Genomic DNA, 21,472 nt, shown 5'->3' on the forward strand with positions numbered 1-21,472 from the left:
TACAGGCACCAATACAACAGAGGAGGCTGTTTGAGGTCTAGTAGCCCTCAAATCTCATCTCTTTTACTTTCACATCTGAGAAGAAGTAAAGAAGTGGCTCTCAGTATGACCAGTGCTTTGTGAGTATGCAAGAGATGGAAAATAGTGAGTGCTAAAGAGACTGGAGTCATTATGGCAGCAGTGTATGAGAACAGGGCCAGGCCCGGATGTGGTAACATCCTTCCTCTGGCAGTGCGTGGCTCAGACACACAGAGGTGTAAAGCAGGTTTTTAAAGCAACTGCAACCAACTATCGCATCTTCCTACTCTTCTAACATTTCTTTCTCCTCCTCCAGCCTTCATTGCCAAGGCTGCTTTAGACTTCACTGCAGTAAGGAGATTCTGGACTTCATGGCAAATCAGCTCAGCTGCAGCCGGCACCCAGGCACATTTGGAGTATACAGCTCAGAGGGCGGATTTCTGGCGCATTGGCAAACCCAGGTCCACCTTCTGCCCCTCCTGCATCTCTCAGCTTCTCTCATCCATCCGTCTGCTTTATCTAAACTCCTACCCAAATCATGCCAGTATTCAGCCCGAGCTGAGAGCAAAACTCACAGATATAAGGCAGGAAAATTATGAATCAACATTTATTGATGATATATACAGAAGAGGTACAACACTTAGTGAAATACTATATTCGCAACTATTTCCAGTATAGAAAGAATGTCCAGTTTGTTTTATACATGAAAGTTACAGAATTCAGTTCACACCGTAAGAAAGCATTAAAACCAAATGACTACAGATAAGTGTAAAGATCTGAACTACAAAAATAGACTTAGTCTACAAAGCATTCCAGCTACAATATACAAGAACAGAGCCCGGAGTTGGGAGAAATTTTATCGTCTGCATTCATTAGTTAATAAAGTGTGCTCTAGTTACTGTACAGTATGTTTCAAAATCTGGGGAACTTTTTGAGAGTAACAAAAAGAACCAATCCCACTCCTATTGCTTTTTTTTCCTTTCAGGTGAAACATATGAAAATATTCCATCTTGTGACTCTCCCCCACTTTTAAGAGGAGGCAAAAGGTATCAGCAGCAGGAGCAGGCGGTGCGCTGCTCCGTGCACTGTGATTCACACTGAAACACCGTAGGAGGACTCATCAAGAAGGATACTTCCTGTGCTTTGGGACTTGATTTTGATCACTTTCCACTTAATGGGGCAAGAACACATTTATGAGAACCAGGCTCAGGTACCTCAGGCATGAACCAGCTTTTGTTTGCTTTCCCACCCAAACTCTTTCAGAACCACCTTCAGCTTCCGCCCCAGAAAAGTCACCTTCTTACAGATCTCAATCATAGCTCCTATTTCTGAAGAATTTTGCCACTGAATACAAAGTTCATGTGTCTGCTGTATGATCAGACGTACTTCTTGTAAAAAACAGTCCCCTGGACTTCAACCACAGTGGTTCAAGAAGCACTCAGCTCTGCACTTATTTCCAGCAGTATTTTCCAGCATATTTTCCTATCAATATCCTTTTCAAACAATGTCAGAAGCAGTGGATCTATGCCCATGAGTCACACGCTGCACAAGTAGCAGAGAGGGCACCTAGCAGGAAGGATTAGTTTTCCCCTTGCTCATTGTGCTAATTTCAACAGTGACTTACTGAACTTCTGGTGCTAGAGTCCCAACATGTCAAGCAAACAAGAAGAAAACAAAACAAAAAAAACCGAATCACTCCATGCGTGCATTAGTTCTTAGTGTCATAACAAGTGCACTCATGAGGCAGCACATTGATGCTGGCATCACTTTCTCTCACTACCAGGGAAACACACGCATGCAGGTACTGACACGTACCATGCCAGTTAGAGAGCTGAAAACTAGAACAACATATTTACAATAAGTTGGCTGCATACATTATTCTGAATGTTATCAGAACAGGATAGTCCATAATCAACCGATAAAGCAGCTACTAAGCTCTGAAACTCAGTTGAATGGCCAGAAGGAAAACGAAGCCAGACAGAAGAACAAAACCCAAAAGTAGAACAGAATTTTGAAAGTCAGCCTAATTTCCTACTGTGGCTCAATACACAATGACCAATTAAATTAAATTAATGCACCACTACCCATACTGTACACACCATTTCACTGAAATTACACATCGATAGCTACATTATCTACACTAAGTGCAGAGAGGCACTGGACATCATGCTTCAACAAAATGTCAAAACTGGTAACGATAAAGTTTTACAGCTATTAGAACTATTCTACCTGCAGTTCTTATTAATACCTGGTACAAGTGATTTAAAGTACAAGGAAGAGATTATAATATAAGGGTACATAACACACTTCCTACATGTCTATCTACTAGAAATTTAGTCTCCAAAACCTCAGCAGAATAACACGGCCCCACAGAGTTCTGAATAAGTGGAGAGAGAGCCGGTATCAGTTACACTGGAACAGCAGTATTTGCTATTCAATGTGATTGCTTTGAATCACAGTCAAGGAGCTAGCTGGCCATAAAGAAAACTACATGTGATACAATTGTTATTAATACTTATATTAATTTTCTTTTATTCCCTTCCAAACAGTTCTTTGTTCGGTAAATAAAACTAATTGTAGCCACGGCCTTAATGCCAACAGGTATTTGTCTAATGGGAACAGACAGCAGTAAAAGAGAAAAAAATTCCACTTGTCCTAGTCAAAACATGTAGTGTCTGATCTCTTTAAAGACATAAGAAAGCAGGAGGTATTTCTATGGATGCTACCCAATTGCATTGGTCCCATGGTGGTTTTGTTGGTCCCCTTTCAGGAAGGCAAAGATAGGTGGCCAAGTCATGAAGTCTTTCTGCAGGCTGAACTCATGTACATTGCACTGTAGTACGATGGACCGGGTACCTATTTTTTGCCTACCTAGATGTCCAGTTTTCTTTAATCAGTAGTCTGAGTGAGTCAGTCAGTTATATGTGATCAGGTCCTAAGAAAAATCTGCAGGATTTGGCAAAGGTAACACAGGGAAAAATGACGAAAACGAGGGGCGATTGCCCAAGACAGTCAATCTAGAAGATTGTTCAGGTTATTATTATAACATTGTTCCATAATGAACTGCAGCATTTAAGGACATCTTGAAATTCGTATTTGCTTCTTGCATTTTGTGCTTTGTTTATAATTCATCACTAAACGTATCACAGAAATATTTCATTGATCCTAAATGTTATGAGAAAACTGGTTTTGTTCTAAGATAACCTTTAAAGGACTACCCTCCTATCATACATGGTCATATAGAAAATATTGTAAGAAAATATTAGAGTCTGTAAATTACAGATACTAGGTAATTTAGTTCAGTCTACACTGTAGTTTCCAGAGAACAAGTACAAACCCCTAAAGCGTATATTAATAGCTGAATCAGTACTGAGTATAGTGTATTTAACAATATAAACACATACACAGCTTTTTCTCATGCATTCTACAAGCTACAGTTCACACCGGATCATGGGAAATGGGCTATATTTAAGAAAGTGGCAGGATATGTTGGGTGGGAATGTATGCAATTGTCTTTAAGGACAACCTGTAGCACACAAGGACTCACAAGCCCATGCATAACATCATAATGGACGTGCCACGATCTACAATACCGACTGCAAAATCAATTTGTAAACACACTTTGCACACAGTCTTTTAAAAACTGTAGAAAAGAAATAGAAAAGAAAGATACAAAAATCCCTGCAGACTACCCTATTTATGTACATGACGATATACAGGTACCAGACGATCCAGGTTGTGCGATGCTGTCTATGACAGTTTCCCTTCATGTAACGGTGTACGCCACAAAGCGTCACTAAAACAATTGCAGGGCTCCTGAATTTAGAAAAATCATACTAGAAGGATTGGATGCTGTGGCATCCAGCAGCATTGGCTCTATAGCAAAACACTGATAGAGATGAAAGGGGATCAAGTTTTGGGTGAAGCAAGAAATCTCACAAGTCTTCCTGCTTCTTCAAATCCCGTGTTAGTTTGTTGGCTATTTCCATCTTGGGCTAGTAGAGACCTACTCAGTGGCTCAGTCATATGCTCTAGGATTTTTTCATGTTCAGAGTATGGGTTTTTTGTAAAAATGCTAGCTGCAAAAGCACAACCACCTTGCCCATCAGCATTTGTATTGACTCAGTACTGGGAAGCCACCGAGCCTCCCCCATCCAGGGGAGATATTGCTGGGATGGTGGGCACAGCTGAGGGATGGTTATCCAGAGCCCTGTGCCAGGGAGCACGCTCATAAGAGAAAGGGAATTATCAGCACCTGGGCATCAGCAGTTCAGCTCATTCATAGCAGCAGATTTCAATTTAATATCAGACATGATTAGGAGGAAAAAATGAGGGAGGCACTCCTTGTACAGCATAAAGCAATGAGTCCTGCCGTAGCCATGCAGAACTGGAGCCTGGGCTTTTCTGAGGCTTATGGAAAGCTGTCTGCGGGGAGGTAAGATCAATGACTTTCAAAGGAAAATGAACTTAATACATTGTTTTAGGTAAATTTTGAACTAGAACATAACACTTAAAAATAAGGTGGTAAAGCTGAACTGCCCTCTTTTGACACTTCAGCGTTGTAATTCCTTTCCCCCCCAATACTCAATGCCATCCTCTATTTTCGGTTATTCAGTCAATGGAAATTGGGTAAATATTTTTCCCTCAAAGTCATCGATGTGATTGGAGAAAAAAAAATCACTCTTCATTCAGAGAGTATTTTCTAGTGGGAGAAGGACTGCCCACACAGTCCTATGCAGGGAAGCAAGCACAACAACAGCTGAGGTGAGCTACACCACTACTATGATTACTATGAAAAATATCTTAATGGTGTCCTTACAAGTCACAGTAATAAAATCGAGGGTAGTCTCTGGCTCATAACAGACTAATATTACAGTACATTTTTATAAAGTGCCCTTATTTAGCCTTCTGTAAATTAATTCAAATGCAGCAATAAGAATAGACTAATGGAGCTACTGAAATGAGAAACAGTTATACCTTATGTCTCCACAAAAGCATTTCTCTGAGCCTGGTACTAAAGCTCAGAGCCTTTTAAAACTTATTTACAGAAGCGACTGTCAGAGGTAAGATTTAATACTGCCTGTGTTTGGGGGGATTTGTGCGATCACTGCTGTGTTGCTACAACAAGGCTGCAACAACACAAGAGAAGGCGAGGAAACAAAGACAATCCAGGCAGTTGCCAGAATAAATTTGCTCAAACACTGCTGCTGCGGTTTCTCATATGAACAGTCTGCTCTTCTGAGTATCAGCTACCAGAAATGCAATGGGCCTGGCAGTGCTGGAAAACAAATCAGAAATCCATACTATCCACAGCTTTTAAAGTGGCACGTGGAATTCCATGTGCTTTGAGAAAGAAATGAAGGTTAGCTGTATCTCAGGGAAAGGACAGAAAAAACCAACACCTTAATGACAGTGATCCTTATTTATGTGCTGAGTTTTAAACTCACTGTTGGACTTGTAGTATAATTAGGAAAAAAAAGAAGCATCTTAACAGAAACTTTGAGAGTGTGAGAATTACCTTCGTCTTAAGCAGCAGACGAAGACTGTTGCCTCTGATGGGATTGTGAAATCCCTCAGTACTTAGCAGAGACAGGAAGAGACTTGACCTTTCCTGGAAGCCCGTGATTCCCCTGGATTTCAGTGGAACTTTCACGCAGCCAGAACATTGCCGGCACAGGTTTTACTACAGCAAACATAGTTTTTCAAAGACGTAACGAGTTTCTCACCAATTCAAATGGAAGAAGCGCACTTCACATCATGGCTCACATGGCTTGTCCCCTACCTATCTAAAGCATCTCCCTGCGTAAGAGCCACGTGTGTTTCTCACAGTGCTGGTGCAGCCTTTGTTTTCTAAGGGAAGAAATGGAGAAAAAACTCTGCAGGAAAGCTTTCCCCTTCTTTAGCTTTAGTGTGTGGTGTGCTTCAGTTTCAATGAATGGATATCAAGAGAATGCTGACCTAGCTTCAGCAGCAAATGCACAAAGTAAAGGCATAAGTATGTAATTAAGCATGCAATTAACTGACTCTTCACCTGGTTTGGACTTCTCCATGTGCCCACTGCACTGTCAGCAATGCAGAGGGCAAAGGGTATCACAGCTGCAAACAGGGAGCTGACAGAGGAGCACGCAGGGTGAGCATTGGAAAGAAACGTTAATTCCTCCATGCAGCTCCTGGAACGCTAATCACTTTCTAGTGTGCTTTTCTTTTAACACTGCCACCCCAGCCCTGGAAACAAACACAAAAGATTTACCACATGCAAATGTATTCATCAACACCTTCTAGTGAAACTAAAAAGAGAGTGGTCAGTGGTCAGCTCTGCCTGCTGAAATGTGAACTTGCATTAGCTGAAGTGGCGAGTCCCTGGGTTAGTTTCTGTTTATTTAGTTAAGTAGCAACCCAGCCTCATGTGGAATGAGCAAACCGAGAAACGCAAGCCAAGAGTGAGTTACATTTTCCCAGCAAAATGGAAAGCTTTTGATGGTTAAACGCAGTGCTGTGCTGGAGCAACACTATATTAAATATTCAGCTAGGGTAAAAGCAGAGAAGTTTACCAAAAACAACATTTCTCCTTCTTCCACATCCACATTTAAGTAGAGAAATGCGATTGCAATTATTTCTTGAAACATCCCTGAGTTACTGTACCTATAAAATCACTATTTTAAAATCACAGCCTGCTATTCCAGTCCTGTCAGAAGGCCCAAATTTATTTTCCCTTGTGTGGGTGGAGTTTCTCTAGCATCTCATTCCTTCCTCCCCTAGTCTCCATCTGAAGAATCACTCTTCAAAAGACAGCACGTCCCAAGCGGATATGCGTAAGCACATTGTAAGTGTTTCTCAATATGCAATTTTGAGGAGCTGCCCAGTCACACATTGCTGCCATCCCTTTTCATTTCCAACCACCAAACACTTTCAAAATACAGCTACAAGTCTACGGACTGGTTTTCCAAAGTCACTCGCAAGACCCACGGTTGCTGTGGCTGCTGCTAAGAGCAGGCCTCTGGGCCGGGCTGCCAGGTGCTGCCCCTTGGTTGCCACTGCCCTAACCAGCCACAAATATGGCGTCGCCCTCAGGCAGGCCTGTCACTCCAGTAGTAGCAAGCTGCTCGCAACACAAGCCTGCACCCTCAGAGGAGGGAAGGCTCTGAGGCACCTGCAGGCCTCCCCAGGCTCATCTCCAGCACTTAATCCACAAGTAACATTGTCTTCACCTGCAGACTAGGGCCCCAGTCCCGAGACAAACTTAATACCCAGACATCCCGTTCAACACAAACAGAGCGAAGTCAGTGACCTTCTGCTTCCTTCCCTTGCCAACACAAACACACTTTATTCTTAAAGTATTCCCATTGGTTCTCTTATTTATTCAGAGAAGCAGCAACTGAAGGTTAGTTCTGGTTATTTTGATGTCAGTGACCAAAGAAAAGAGAAGACCACCCACCTACCACTTCTCTGGATATTCTACTGTTCTGTATATCACAAAAAAAAATCCTTAAGATGATTCACAAGACCTCTGGAAAAGGTATCCACCTCTAATGCGTGTTAGAGGCCTACAGAACTCACAGTCGTTCTATACTTGCTAGATTATTCAGGCAGACTTGCTTAGGATCATTGTGATGAGTTGTGAGAACAAAATACAAGGACAAAAAAATATATTCCACATCAACGAATGCATGACAAGGGATGCTCCAACAGTGATCTTTGACTTGCACATTATTAAGAACGTGTGCATCCTTTTCAGAGGTCTTTATATGAATGCAGAGGAGCGAAAGCACATTATATTTATATTCTAATAGCTTCTATAGAGCCAAATACCACTCCACAGTTAAACACACAACTTCTGCTTACACCTACAACAGGTCTTTAGCACAGATGCTGAGTGGCCCATGTCTCTAAATGTTTCAGCTCTTTTCTCTGCCATTTCTAAGCTCACCATACCTGAGAACCTCTGAGAGTTCCCCCAGACCCTGCACAGGTCCCACTCTGTGGGTACAGCCTCACAGGGCCCACCTGGCTCAGCTTTGCTATATAACATTGTTAGCAGTAGAGAGGCATTCACCAGAGTATCAAAATTGCAGATTATTAACAAGCACCTTTAAAAACACAAGGTGATTATTTTGACTGCAATTTCTTCTGATAGGATGAATAAGCTATAGTATGTTGACAAAACACCATCTTTCTAATGCGGATGTCATGTGCTCTAAGAAACATTTTTCTGACAGAGATTTATATGAATCATTACTCTGCAAAAGAGAGAAAAACAGAAGTATATTCAACGCATTGGTCTAAATCCTATAACTCTAGCTTATTCTTCATCAGTCCAAACCATGGCCAAATTCTAGTAACCTTAACCAGGAATTTGGCTTAGTAATAATTTCAGTATTTAGCCATTCTCTGACATGTTGACATGCTTGGAAGACACACACTTCATGCCAAATGCCACTGATGGTTACATTCAAAACCTCCCAATTACTTAGTATAGTATACTCAGAATTTGCTTACAGAGCATTATCAAGTACCCAGTCATGACATCCTTGCTCACATTCAGTAGTACTTTATTTGAGTAGCCCCTTCCCCATGAAGACTCGCTCTGACATCAGCAGAGTAGGGTGAATAGTAAGGTGCTACCTACTTTGATTAAGAATGACATAATTGAGCCCATGGTGCTCTGTATTCTATACAGCTGGCATGGATTTAGGAATTATCACCCCTGCAATCATACCGCCTTGTATTATGTGATGCACTGTGGTCACAATAAAATGTGACCTAATAAAATGGGGGTGGCACCTGCCCTGGACAGCTGATAAAAATACATTGCATGCACATGCAAATCTAAGGTCTTAATGCCAACTATTAATTGCACTGATCTAAGAAAAGGTCCGGGATAATTTATTGACTTCCACATATTAATCTTGCCCCTGGATCTCAGTTCTGTTTGAAGTACAACTAGGCACAAAAATTCAGTGCTTCCCATGTCAGGAGCTTATTATTATTGTAACAAATAGAAAACTTTATGGACACTGTCAAAAGCTGTTTCAGCCATACAGTGCTAACTAGATCAATTATGCCACAAGAGTCATTGAAACACTAGAAGGCCTGCATGAAGTTATATTTTTCTGTAACTATTTGTGACCCTGAGTCCCTGCAGTGAGCCGTACTGGCATCATGATCTTTCCATTTTGCAACATTTACATTCTCTGCGTCTTGAATGAATGGGAAGGCAGGTGAGAACACATCACACTGCATGGGGTATTCTTCAGCTGCATTGTCCAAACAGTAACACAAGGGAGACAGATGGTTGTGGATCATTGTTTGGCAAAGACACTACATTGGCTATATGAGATCTTTGCTGAGTTTCAGTTAAGAAATTAAGTAAGCAGAAACTGTAGATGTTAAAAAAAAAAAAAAAAAAAGAGAGAGAGAGAGAGAGAGAGAAGTCTTCCTTAATCGTGATATCTTTTACCAGAAGAAAGCTTCAGGACTTATTAAAGATGGAGCTGGGAATCTCTTCCCTTAGTTTTCACGTTTCCAAGGCTCTTCTTCAACAACATTGATGTCTGCGGATTTGCCATTGGTTGCCAGTGTTACCTGCAAGTAATTATCATCAACAACTGACTTAAAGGCCAAGGCACTTTGACAAGAAAAGTCATGACTTTTATAAGGAAGATCATGATATTTACAGGAACTAGATACACCATGTCTTATTATATATGTAAAATATATTTATTCAGAATTCACAGCACTCACAAATAGTGAGACTCCTATTAGTTTTATATGCTGACAAGAAAACACTAGCAGTAGAAAAAATGTTTCCTATCTTCTTGGCCTTTGTTGTAGTTCTGTTTTTAATAACTGCTTCAGGTTATAGTTCTATCGTCTATACATTTTTCTGGGTTATTTAAACAACAGATTTCTTTGTTTGTATTGATTTAGAAAGTTGTACTTTTTTAGTAGCAAGTAACTCCCTCACAGAGCAAGATAGCTGATGCAAGGATACAAAAAAATGTACAAGGCCAGAATAATCATAGGTATGTATCTATAGTCTCACCTACAATTACACCACCTTCAAAGAAAAGGAGCAAAAATACGCTGTGATAGCATTGTTCATTGTATCACTACTTCTTATAGTGTAGTGAAACTTTATGCCTATAGTCAGACCAGAAATCCATAGTAATGCTATTTTTGTCTCACACAAATTACAGCACATCACTCTTGCCCATAAAGATCTGTGCTATATTTTGTTTATTTTATAGCATGGTAGAAGACCTACAGTGATCTACCAATTCACAGTGAACACTGGCCAATAGGTTGCATCCCAGAAAGAAGTACAAATAAACCCATGCTTCAATACAGGTAGCTCCAGACAAATGACTTCAAAAAAAAATGAAGAAAAAAAAGGTAAAATGTTGGTTTAACTTTATAAAAATGATCTAGATATTTATAACTGTGAGAGAACCTTTCTTTTAATGTGGAACGGATAGCTTAATCTTTCCTAACTTACCTTGTAAAATAACATCCTCAGCTTCAAATGAAAACTTAAAGACAGAGATGAAATTCCCCATGCTGGATAAACTGGATGCGTGGAAGCATTGGGACATGGAAACATGACAAAATGCACTGATTTTGAAATAAAGTCAAGCTTTTTCTTAGATAATGAAAGGGGAAAACATGCAAGTACAGGAATGAACAGCTTATTCAGACATTAAAATCACATCAAGTCATTCATGTGAAATGTGATAATAAAAAAATACAAAAACATCATGCAGTAACATCCACTCTACCCCCACGTAAAGGTACACTACTTATTAAAAATGTACATTGACCATGCAAAATTATAAACTAGTAGTACTATACATGGAATACACTACAGAATGTAAATAGAAAGCACATGCTAGCAGATTAGCTTTTTAAAACTCTGACCAGAGTTGCAGTGAACTTTTCACTCCACCAGTACATTTGACAGGATGAAGAGAAGTCTTTTTAGATTTAACAAACAGCTATTTTGAATCCCCAAATCCTATACTCTGTTGCTTTCGATACTCTAACACTTAGGAGCAGTAGGCCACTTCAACATCCATGTGCTTTGCAAATGTCACGATATATTCACAGCTTATAAACTGGACAGTAACACCACATCCTTTTGGCAGCTTGCAGACAGACAAGTGACCCACTCAAAGTCAGTCTTATGCCCAATCCAGTAAACCCTGGCTCTGTTCATGAATTTAAAAGTGCAAAGTGAGATCCCATAAAACAATTAAAAAAAAAAAAAGGGCAAAATACTTCATAAGTCACTGGTCCCAGATTTCTACTAAAGAGCGTACATAGGATGTTATACTGCACCATGAGCCCACGTCTTTGAGGTAAAACAATAACTCAACTGATGGGAATCAGAAGAGACACTGAAGGAGAAAAGAAAGCACAGTAAATACTGTATCAAAGGGCGACTACCTTCTAGCTTGGCATGGATCTCTGAGAGATGGAAAGGAGATTACATTTTCAGTATTCAGCTCCATCAACCTGATTCAGAATGATCCATGCTAGCTGTATTTGTCTTAAACTCACTGAAATCAGAATATTCTCCAACATAAATAGTTTTGAAAGAAGTTAATAAAAAAAAATCTTGAGATACTTCTTTTCAAGTAAATTCCTTCTTTTTTCATTGTTTGTTGTATTTTGTTTGTTTGTTTTGTTTTCCTGAATTCAATATTACGTTGTCCGCTAGAAATTCAGGTTGGGCCTGGCATTATCTAAAATTTATCTAAAAAGACAATGTAGAGGATCAGATTAGAGAAATAAATTAAAAATAATAATAATTTTTCAAAAGATTTTTAATTTCAAAAGAAATTAAAAGTTCTAGCTTGTTACAGTTTCTTTCTCCTCCTTTTCATTTAAAAACTCTCTTGATTCTAAACTGCCCTGTCCTAGTGGTGGGCGCTTTGTAAACTTCTAGTCATTAACCACCACAGCTGTCTTCTCCTTCAACCAGCCGGTGGGGTTTCTCAAGCTCACTTTGCTCTGATCATTACATTATTATCACTATTAATAATCCATGTTAGTTACAGAAGGATTAGAAAGAGAATATGATGTCTGTGTCTTAATGATCCAGGAATGATGGAAGCAAAGCGTAAGCATGCTGTATGAGTGCAGGAGCATTCAGATGCTAAAGTGCATTCAATATGTCCGTCTCTGAACAGCATATCATGGAAGGCAATCAGCAAACGACAACACCTGTATTTGGATTGCAGATACCCTTCATTTGAAGTTGGCAATTAAGTTCTCTGTTGCCAAAGAAAATTAGGTAAATGTCCACAGAAGGTGATGCCATATTTTCTGTGTCTTGGCATATTCCATAATACGCTGCATCTTGCCTTTTGATATGTAAACAATGTACATGATTTTTCTCCTCAAACCACAACTTTTAAGAAGAGTGCAAAAATCATCTTTTGAACTGCTCAAACTCATTCTGGGGTTCATGGAGCTTGTTGTCACATTGTTATTTGCGGAACAATTTCAAGAATACATGCAGGTTAAAAAATAAAATAAAATAAAGCATGCACTGCTATATACATGTCTCAATATCCATAAATGTGAAAGGTACCTTGCACTCATCTACTATGACTGAGTTGTGAGCTGCAAAAACACACTGGTTTGAGTTGTTTTCCCTATGATTTTTCATGTCGTCATAGATAGACTGAGTCTTGGTCATTTCAATGTCTTCGTGCTCTTTATGATGAGAATCAATGCTGTCAAGTTCTGCCTTGGAAAGGTGGTAGACGATGCCAGCACCAAAAGAATCCCCCACTACATTGACTGATGTTCTCATCCGGTCCCTATAAAAGAAGCAAAAGTCAGAGGCTGAATGGCATGAGAGGAAGAAAAAGTCAGGCCTGAAAGCCCTGTTGATGTTGCAGTTATTGCATTTATTTCAGAAGATTTATGGCATCTTTAGAATAGAAAGATGGTAGCTTTCAAGTGAAATTGAAAAAACTTGCCTTTCAAGAGGACGTGTTCAGGCAGGAAGGATGTGCTAACTCCCATGGCCCAGCTGCTCATTCTCATGGGTTTTGGCAAAGAGCTTGCACAAGGACACAGCCAAACTGCAGAGCTGTGCTTTGCTGAGATCTCCCTGGCGCCTGCTTCTGCAGCTGAAGGTTTCAGAGTCAGGGTGCCAGACTCACATCACTGCCCTTTGTTTAATCTGGATTTATCAGGGTACTTAACAGTCAGAGAAAAGGATTTTGGATCTGATGAAGTGTGTGATTGCTGAAATGGATTAACAGACAGCCCCTCCCCTTATTCTTAGTGAGAAAACTGCTGGGATGAAATGCCTGAAATGTCTTCATGAGGCTCAGGCCATCACAGCTCCTCTGCTGGCACTATCTTTACAGATGGTCATCTGTCAGATGGCAGCATGCCCGCCCACACTACCGTATGGCAGCACACAGTGGATGAGCCAGCCAAATACAGGTCATGGCCTACAGAATGATGAGCCTGTGACAGTATGTCAGTAACAAGTGCCCCTCACTGCACAGGGTGCCAGCAGAGGCCCACGTGCTCCAATACAAAGAAGCATGCTCATTGGCACTTCCCAGACAGGATGCGTTTCTCCTGTCTCCTATTTACAGCACGACTCTATCTGTCAGCAGTGAGGTCATGGCTGTGGATCTTCCCACATTTCAGGCTTTTGCCCAAAACCTCCCAAAAAAGGGAGATGGTCTTACAGAGAACTGCAGGACTGAGCGCTCCTGCTGCCTTTCCTACTGCAGATAGGCTGCACTGCACATTTTGAAATCATTTACACTTGCCACCTAGATGTGAAGAGCTAATAGTTCTGGTGTTATATCTGAGCTGAAGCAGCTCCCTCCAAGTTTGAGTAACCAAATAAGAAGTCTAACAATCCACCCAAAACAAATAAACCAACAACATCCTTCCAGTTTTGCCTCACATGAATGAAATGCTTTACAGATCTCACCCCATGCCTGTGAAGACTGTTTCAAACCTGGTCAGAGTGACAGAATAGGAAAAAATTACTTTCTAATGTGTTACTTTTAATTAAGACCATCAAATATACTGAACCCTCCCATACAATGCTCCAAGAACCTCGGCTTCATTTTTATTTCTATGAGTAGCATTAGATTTTGAAAAGCTTCATTGATGCCAGAAAAGCGAGAGATAATATAAGCGTTGCCAAAAAATGAGAAAAGAATACACAAATATAACTGAGGCATGATTCAAATTCTGAATGGGTCATTCGAGCAGATGTGTCAGCCCATATTCATATGTTAGTAGCCAAGAGATTCTGTAATACAAAATGCACACTCTTACAGATCATTACTAAGTGAGCTGATGTAGACCAGAAACTTTCTTACAACCAAACAGGCAAAGTCATAGCTGTCAGAAATGAACAGCAAAGTGCCACTGACTTCTCTGGGGTCAGAGAACACGCAAGAAGAAGGAAGACTGACTTTACTCATTTGTTAAAAACAACCAACAAAATAATTCCAGTTTCTTGGAACTTTGAAAACAAAATTAATATAGGACAGTTGCAGCCTAGTCACCTGCCCAACATAACTACTTCTGTGTTGATCATAACAGACCCTGAGAGGAATAATGGAAAGGAAAGACAGAGTTCTCTCTCAAAAGCCAACTCAACACTTGGTAAGACTGTGCTTTGATATTGCTGGGATGTGATTCTGAAAAACCTGATAAGGATTAATGCCTAATTTCCATGAACTGGCATAAATATGAACTGGAAGCTTGCTGATGTAGATGTGAAGAACAGAAAGAAGAGGAACTGAATTAGGCAGGCCCTCTTGTTATTAATGTCATAGCACATATACAGTAGGCTAGTATGCAAAAAAAGGTTCTCCAGCTCCCTGAAGGCTTGAAAACCCTGTATATAAACCTTACTATATTTTAGAAAGATTAAAATCTTAGCAAACCTGCTAATACAGAGAACTGGTGACGTGTTTAGCTTGCCCTATCTCTTAGCTGTTGTAGAAAAGAGCTCCTGTGTTTTTCAGTTTAATTCAATTCATTTGATTCCCTATTCATAACGCCTAGATATAGAGTAGGTCTGAATGTTCTGAATTTGAATCTAAGCCATGGAGAACTCAAGCAAGTCTTTTTCTGAGTTAGTGAACAAAGGTAGATGCGTAAAATACTAGCTTGGCTGCCTAAGCCCGTTTTCTCTAATTCCTCTTTCCTCACTGCAAAATATCACTGTATTTGAGGTTGTGCCATGATATTTGTTAAGCTTGTCAGTCTCACATTTGGAAAGAAGCCAGCTTTTAGCTGGAGCAAAAGAAGCTTGCTTCATTCCAGCTGTTGGCATATAATTGCTGTCCTATTAAATGTCACTGCTGTGTTGTGCTTAGTTTCAAACTGAGAAAACTGTGAGAGTTGTGAAATCTTGGGAAACTTGCCTGGTGAAAGAGCTCACTTTGTATGTATGCGTGGGAGGGGGAAAAGTTTAGCAACCTAATCTTTAGATATTGGAGAGACTTGAGAAGAAATCGATACTGAAACCTTTTGGCTTCTATTTGAAGGAAAAAGTGCCAAGCTTAAAGCCCATCAAAAGTCAGTTTTGTGTTGTACCATGACCAAATCTTGCAAAGCTGGTTTTGGTAAGACTGCAGTTTCAGATGATGGCGGTATTGTAAAATCAAATGATAGCTCCTTTCATCAGGAATATTGAAAAACTCATACAGTAGGCCATTTCTGCAAAGCTTTCATTAACTGGAATTCAACTGCTATAAATGGAACTATTCCAAAAAATATATCTACTTGTTCCAGAAAAGTGGCTTTCATAATGCCTCAAAGATTTTCTTAACTTTCTCTTCTGCATTCTGTTATAAATACTGCTGTAGTTTTATTCCATGATCCAAAGAAATGGAAGAAGGCAATGTTCATAAGTAAGGAAAATATGTTTTTGAGATGTATTGTTTCAGATATTCTTAGATATGGTTTGTGTGCCCAACAGACTGCTCAAAAGTTGGTTTGCATGCCTCTCTTTACTATCTCCAATGTAAGGAACATTATTTTTCATAGCTCATTACACCTCAACACAACCACTGGAAGAGGTAAAACAAAGCTGTTAGCCCTTGCCATATGCTAATTAGCACAGTACCTTCACCAGCAAACTTTGTCTTAACTTCACAGCAGTAGTGTCAGAACACTAGAGCTTTTCATCTCAGTTTTTATCTCCTTTCCCTCTTTCCTCTGTCTTTCACTTCTGAACCACTCTGGAGTTGCACAACTGATTGTTAGGCCAGAAGGATCCAAAAACAAAGTTCTGTGCAGGAAGGTTATTCTGATTGGCATTTATTTTGGAAAGATACCATAAAATATTTCTTTCTGAAGTACTTTCTCTCAATCTTGCTTCCTATACTTACATTCAACACCGCTACAGGTCCACAGCAAGATGCTTTTATTTCTCTAAGCAGTGCTGGATAATCCAGAGGTAACGATACCTAAACTGAGCCTGAAATGCAACACGTACAGCTGGCTCTTAACTGCTGGTAACTAACGACTCTGAGGTTTGCTAGTCTGGGCAGAGCTTCTCAGTCCACAGGAATATTTTTAAATGACATTTCCCTAAAAAAACAAACCATAGGCTTCTTTTGCACATCCTCCTACCAGCTGCAGAAACCTACCTATTTGCCCCACTTTGAGAGCCAGTAAAAACAGATTTAAATTGAGTATGCACCTCCCTTTGCTTCCTTCTTCCCAGCTGCAGATGTCTACAACACTTTCCTGTTTTCAATCATGACCTCAGAAATATATTAAAATCCACAGAATATCACATTTTTCTCTATGCCAGCTGCACTCTGACTACTGAACCCTGCCCTACTTTGACATTCTGAGTCATGATATCATGATATTCAGTTATACATAAAATATGTAAGTAATTTTTTCCTCTGCTTTTTCAAGCTGTAACTCTTTCAGTTTTCCTTGAAACAGAATCTAGAGCTGCGCACCATTCTTCACAACTCTTAGTGAAAAGAGAGTAATAACAGATACGCTATAGAAGAAATGTCAGAGAATTGATGAAGACCTTGAATTCTTCTCAGTAAACCAAGAGATAATTATGAGAAAATAATTTTCTGTTTTAGCTTAACATCCTCAACATTGCTGTTACTTCTTGCATAGTTTTAGTAGTGTACCTGGGACTGAAAGTCACCACAAATGAGCAGCTGCGACTGCAAGCATAGGAGGAAATGCACAAATAGTGTAGAACACTTACATCTCCTGGAACAATAGAAACGTACATCTTTACTACATGCAAGTATATCAGGGGAGAGATGGCCGTTGACCATAACACGCTGTGCTGCTATCCGTGATAGGGAGGCATCATTCAGAAGACAAAAATGCATGATCCTTGGGCCCACTTTCTTACAAGAAGATCCTTTGCTCACAAGAATAGACCTTATTAGCTCTGTAACAATTTCTACCACCTGAGAAGGTGCTTTCAGTGTTTCCTTCCTCATCAAATCCGTGCCTATTTTCTCCTTTGTTTCATGTGACAGGAGATTCTTGGAGTTCTCTACGATCAATAGCTGAAAAGCACTACAGACAAGCAAGCACTCCTTCACTGCTTTTTCTGCATTGAGCAGTGAAAACAGCGCAACTTACAATAGCCAGTCAACAGCAACAAGCAAACTGATGTCCTGGGTAGGGAGACCCACTGCAGTCAGGATGAGAAGCATAGTGACGAGTCCAGCACTGGGAATACTGGCAGCTCCAACACTTGCAAGAGTGGCAGTCAAACTGCAAAAACAAAAATCAAATGGGAGTAGCAGGAAGAGGAACATGAACTTTTGTTGCTTACTCATGTGATCAGTAGGAAGGTCTTACACTTAGACAGTTCATTTATGTTTATTCATGGTATCTGAAGACTGAATTTTGAGGTAATGATTGAGAGAAAGTGGTTATTATCAAATATAGGAGAACAGAAATCTTGGTAAAACTTCTGCAGTGCAAGCCAGTGATGTACCAAGCCTAGATACAAAACACTGTAGATGAAAATGCAGAATTTTTCTGATAGGTTCACAAATTGTACTTGTTTTAGCCTCTTTTCTTTTCTGATGAAGACCAATAAGGTGCATATGAGTGCTTCAAATACTGAACTCTGTAAAAACACAAAACAGACTGCAACAAATAGCATAATTGGACAATACTACATAGAATGTGAAGTAAAGTTGTCAGAGAACAACCCAAAGGGAGGAAAAAAAAGGGGGCAAAGGGGAAGGAAAAGAAGAAAAAAAGAAATAGAAAAAAAAAAAAGAGAAAAAGAAGAAAAGAGTAGACGAAAAGAAAGGACAGAAGAAAGAAAAAAAGGGGAAAAAAGAAAAATAGAATTGTACCTGTCTTTTTAAAACGGAGCACAGACTTAAATAACATGGTTGCAATTTTGTGGGTGTACCCAACAAATCTGAAAGTGCTACCAACACAGAAGTAGGAGAAGAAGGTCTTTGGGGGAAAATCTTTGGCTCTTAGTCATTGAAGTAATCTGTGAGGATGTCAGCCTGATCTAGACCTGCCAGACGGCCGGATTTGACCTGGACAGCCCAGGCCACAGTGTGTTTATCAGGTGTCTGGGTTAGAGTGCAACCTGGCCTTCCAAAACCTCAGACAGATTCCAGCAGGCAGGATGCTTTGCACTGCCATCAGGCTCCGCAGGTGGTGTCATCTCCTCAGGCACTGCCAGCCTGAGTTGGTGAGAGAGCATTTCCAAGCTCTGCCAGGAGAGGCTCTTTGCTGGCCTTCTCATAGCAGTACGCACAGGGTTGCAGGGGAAGAAGACTGTTCAGGTCTGAACAGTCTGGCTTAGCCATCACTTCTGAGATCACGCTCTCCTGAAGACAATATCATCTGCACGATCAATATGAAGTAACTATTACTAGCCAAAGACTATTAAGGTCGTTGTGAATTTACATCCAGGTTATTTGAATATCCCCAGTATCACATTCTGGGTTTGGCAGGAAAAATCTAGTAACTTCCCATTGGTACTGGCAGCTGGAAGGATAGGGGTCATATAGGGTAGGCTCTTGTAACATTGGAGCAGAAATGCTCTGTTGTGTGAAGAGAACTAACAGTTTTCCTACATAGTCCAAAGTTGCCTACTGCTTATCGAATGTGAGTCATAGGTGACGACCACAGCCTTAACTGGTGTGAGCAGACAGAGCTAGAGCCAGTTCCTCAGAAGAGGGACGAGGTGTAACTCAGGTTTGGGCTTAGCTGACTTTAATTGCCCTGATCTTAATTTGTTTTTTAGAAGTGGTACCTCTGAAATTACTGTCCTCATTTATCAGGCTAGACCTGAATACATCACTTGTCTTCATTAGAAGCAGTACTGAACATTTTAGAAACCTTGTTTTTACTATTTTAGGGGCTTGGGCAGGAGGACAAGAAATGGAAAAACTGCTGCTAATACAGCTGGGTAAGGAACACAGAATTATATATCCCTACTCAGAAACTTCTTAAGTGTTAAAAGGGCTTAATAAAAGAAAGGTGGGTGGGTGAAAACTACAGGAAGAAGGAATACTTGGCAGTCTTCATTTGTGGTTTACATTTTAACTACTCAAAATGTTAGGCCTGGTGCCTTCATCAAGTTTTCCACTGTAAATTAACTAAAGCTGCAGCAGTCATAACTTTGCCTTTGTTTCTTATGAGTCACCATATCTAATGGGTCTTAAAACTCCATTTCAGTAAACCATCCCGAATCACTTTTATCCATTTTGAATGGGTACTTTCCTTTGTTCTTCCAGAGATAGTCCTTAATATGAAGAGCTGATATAAAAAAAAATAGAGCTAGCATTCTCTGGGTTAGAGAGAAAAAGTTTGAGAGTACCTAGATCATGCTGCAGGCAATCTCACCCTCGGGATTTTTTACATTGAGTCCATTGGTTTTGCTGTTCACAGAAGTGTCCCCCCCCACCCCCCCAAAAACACACACACACACACAAAAACAACGAAAAAAAACCCCGAAGATAAACATTGAGGAATATTTTTCTCTTCCAATATATATAAACACATGCGTTCTAGAAAGTTAATGCCCCATGTATCACTTGAGGCATCCCTCTATAGTAAAAGGCACTGCATTGGACAAAAAAATAAAAATAAAAAATGCAGTTTTCATAGCGCATCTTCAACAGCAGAACTGTACAAACACCACTAGAATGCACTGAGGCTGCAAAAGATTACAGATTAACATCACTAGAAAACCAGGACCTACATATATGCCATTCTTTTGCATACCATTATTAGAAATCTGTGGGTTTCAGAGTGGATCTCAGCCACTGAGAAGACAGATAAGTGAAAGCTTCACCTTTTACTGTCTGTAGAAACAAAGCTTGCAGTAATTTTGAACTGACCTCACAGTAACTATTTGGCCTCCATCCAGCTCAATTCCATTCATCTGTGCTATGAAAATGGCAGCCACAGCTTCATAAAGGGCAGTTCCATCCATGTTAATAGTTGCTCCAACAGGAAGAACAAACCTTGTTACACGCTTATCAATGCCTAGATTTTCCTCAAGACAGCGGAAAGTGACAGGTAGTGTTCCAGCACTGAAGGAGAGAAAGCAAATAAGTAAAGAAGACGTCATATTAATGTAACATATATACAAAGAAGCAAGGTCAGAAATTCTGCAGTTTGTTTACTTTCAGCTTCTACTTTCATCTCTGATTCAAGTTTTGGCCGTTGTTTCAATTAAAGCTACATTTAGCTGGAGGTGGGACTGAGGCCAGGGCATGAACTTGACTTCAGGAGGGATGAGCGCTTGAGAGATTGTAGATGAAGCTTTCAGACTCAATTATGAATTATTTCGTACATTTTGCTTAAAGAGGCCAGTTCCCAGTGTTTTCTGATGAACAGAATTACAAGGAAAGGGAAAAATCCTTAACTTATTTGATTATAAATTTACTTTGAAGGGAGAGATCAATGCTGCATTATTGAATTTAAAAAAAAAAAAAGCAGGCAAACATATACAAAACACATGCAGCTCCCAGACAGTGGAAGACAGGAAAGAATATCAAACATGGTCAGAGTTTAAGAAAAGATGTGCAAGACGGCTGGAAGAGGGCTCCTTGCACTGATCCGTAGTGTCTTAGCTGTGTGGGAATCAGTAGGGCTATCCTATGCACTTGTTCAAAATAAAACACGTTCATCTAAAAATACTCTTGAAAACAGAACATACTCCTTCCCTGTATATGTAAATGTCTTCCCTTCCCTTGCACGTCTGCCTGCCTCAGGCAAAGGACTTGCTGCAACAAGTATGAAACCCACACAGGAGCATGTTTTGTTTCCTCACTTTTCCGTATTATCTCTGAGGTCAAGTTCACCACTAAATGAAGTTGGTTGCTGCCTGAAAAGCCATTCTGAAAACAAACCTGACCTTTAGAAATGCGTTTTAATTGGTGTCTCATACAGAAGCAGTTGAAGAGCATCTGCTGTGGTT

At 40.1% G+C, this 21,472-nt stretch overlaps 1 protein-coding gene across 7 annotated transcripts in view; it reads right to left on the reverse strand.

Moving 5' to 3' along the window:
• Positions 1 to 611: 611 nt before the first annotated feature.
• The window catches only part of SLC1A2 (solute carrier family 1 member 2), an 84,482-nt gene continuing 63,621 nt past the window's right edge, over positions 612 to 21,472 (reverse strand). For 4 of the 7 annotated variants that reach the window (XM_040700888.2, XM_015286991.4, XM_046941660.1 and 1 more), the window contains 4 exons: positions 20,388 to 20,582; positions 17,647 to 17,781; positions 12,611 to 12,842; positions 612 to 9,600 (listed from right to left, as the gene is read on the reverse strand). In XM_040700888.2, the coding sequence (XP_040556822.2) occupies positions 9,526 to 9,600; positions 12,611 to 12,842; positions 17,647 to 17,781; positions 20,388 to 20,582 (637 nt within the window). In that variant the 3' untranslated portion in view covers positions 612 to 9,525. Of the gene's footprint in view, positions 9,601 to 10,633; positions 12,843 to 17,646; positions 17,782 to 20,387; positions 20,583 to 21,472 lie in introns of those variants that run through there. The other 3 variants (NM_001397143.1, NM_001397144.1, NM_001012899.2) reach the window with 2 other exon arrangements.

The sequence above is a fragment of the Gallus gallus genome, chromosome 5 (assembly GCF_016699485.2).
Source record: "Gallus gallus isolate bGalGal1 chromosome 5, bGalGal1.mat.broiler.GRCg7b, whole genome shotgun sequence".
Taxonomy (NCBI): Eukaryota; Metazoa; Chordata; class Aves; order Galliformes; family Phasianidae; genus Gallus; species Gallus gallus.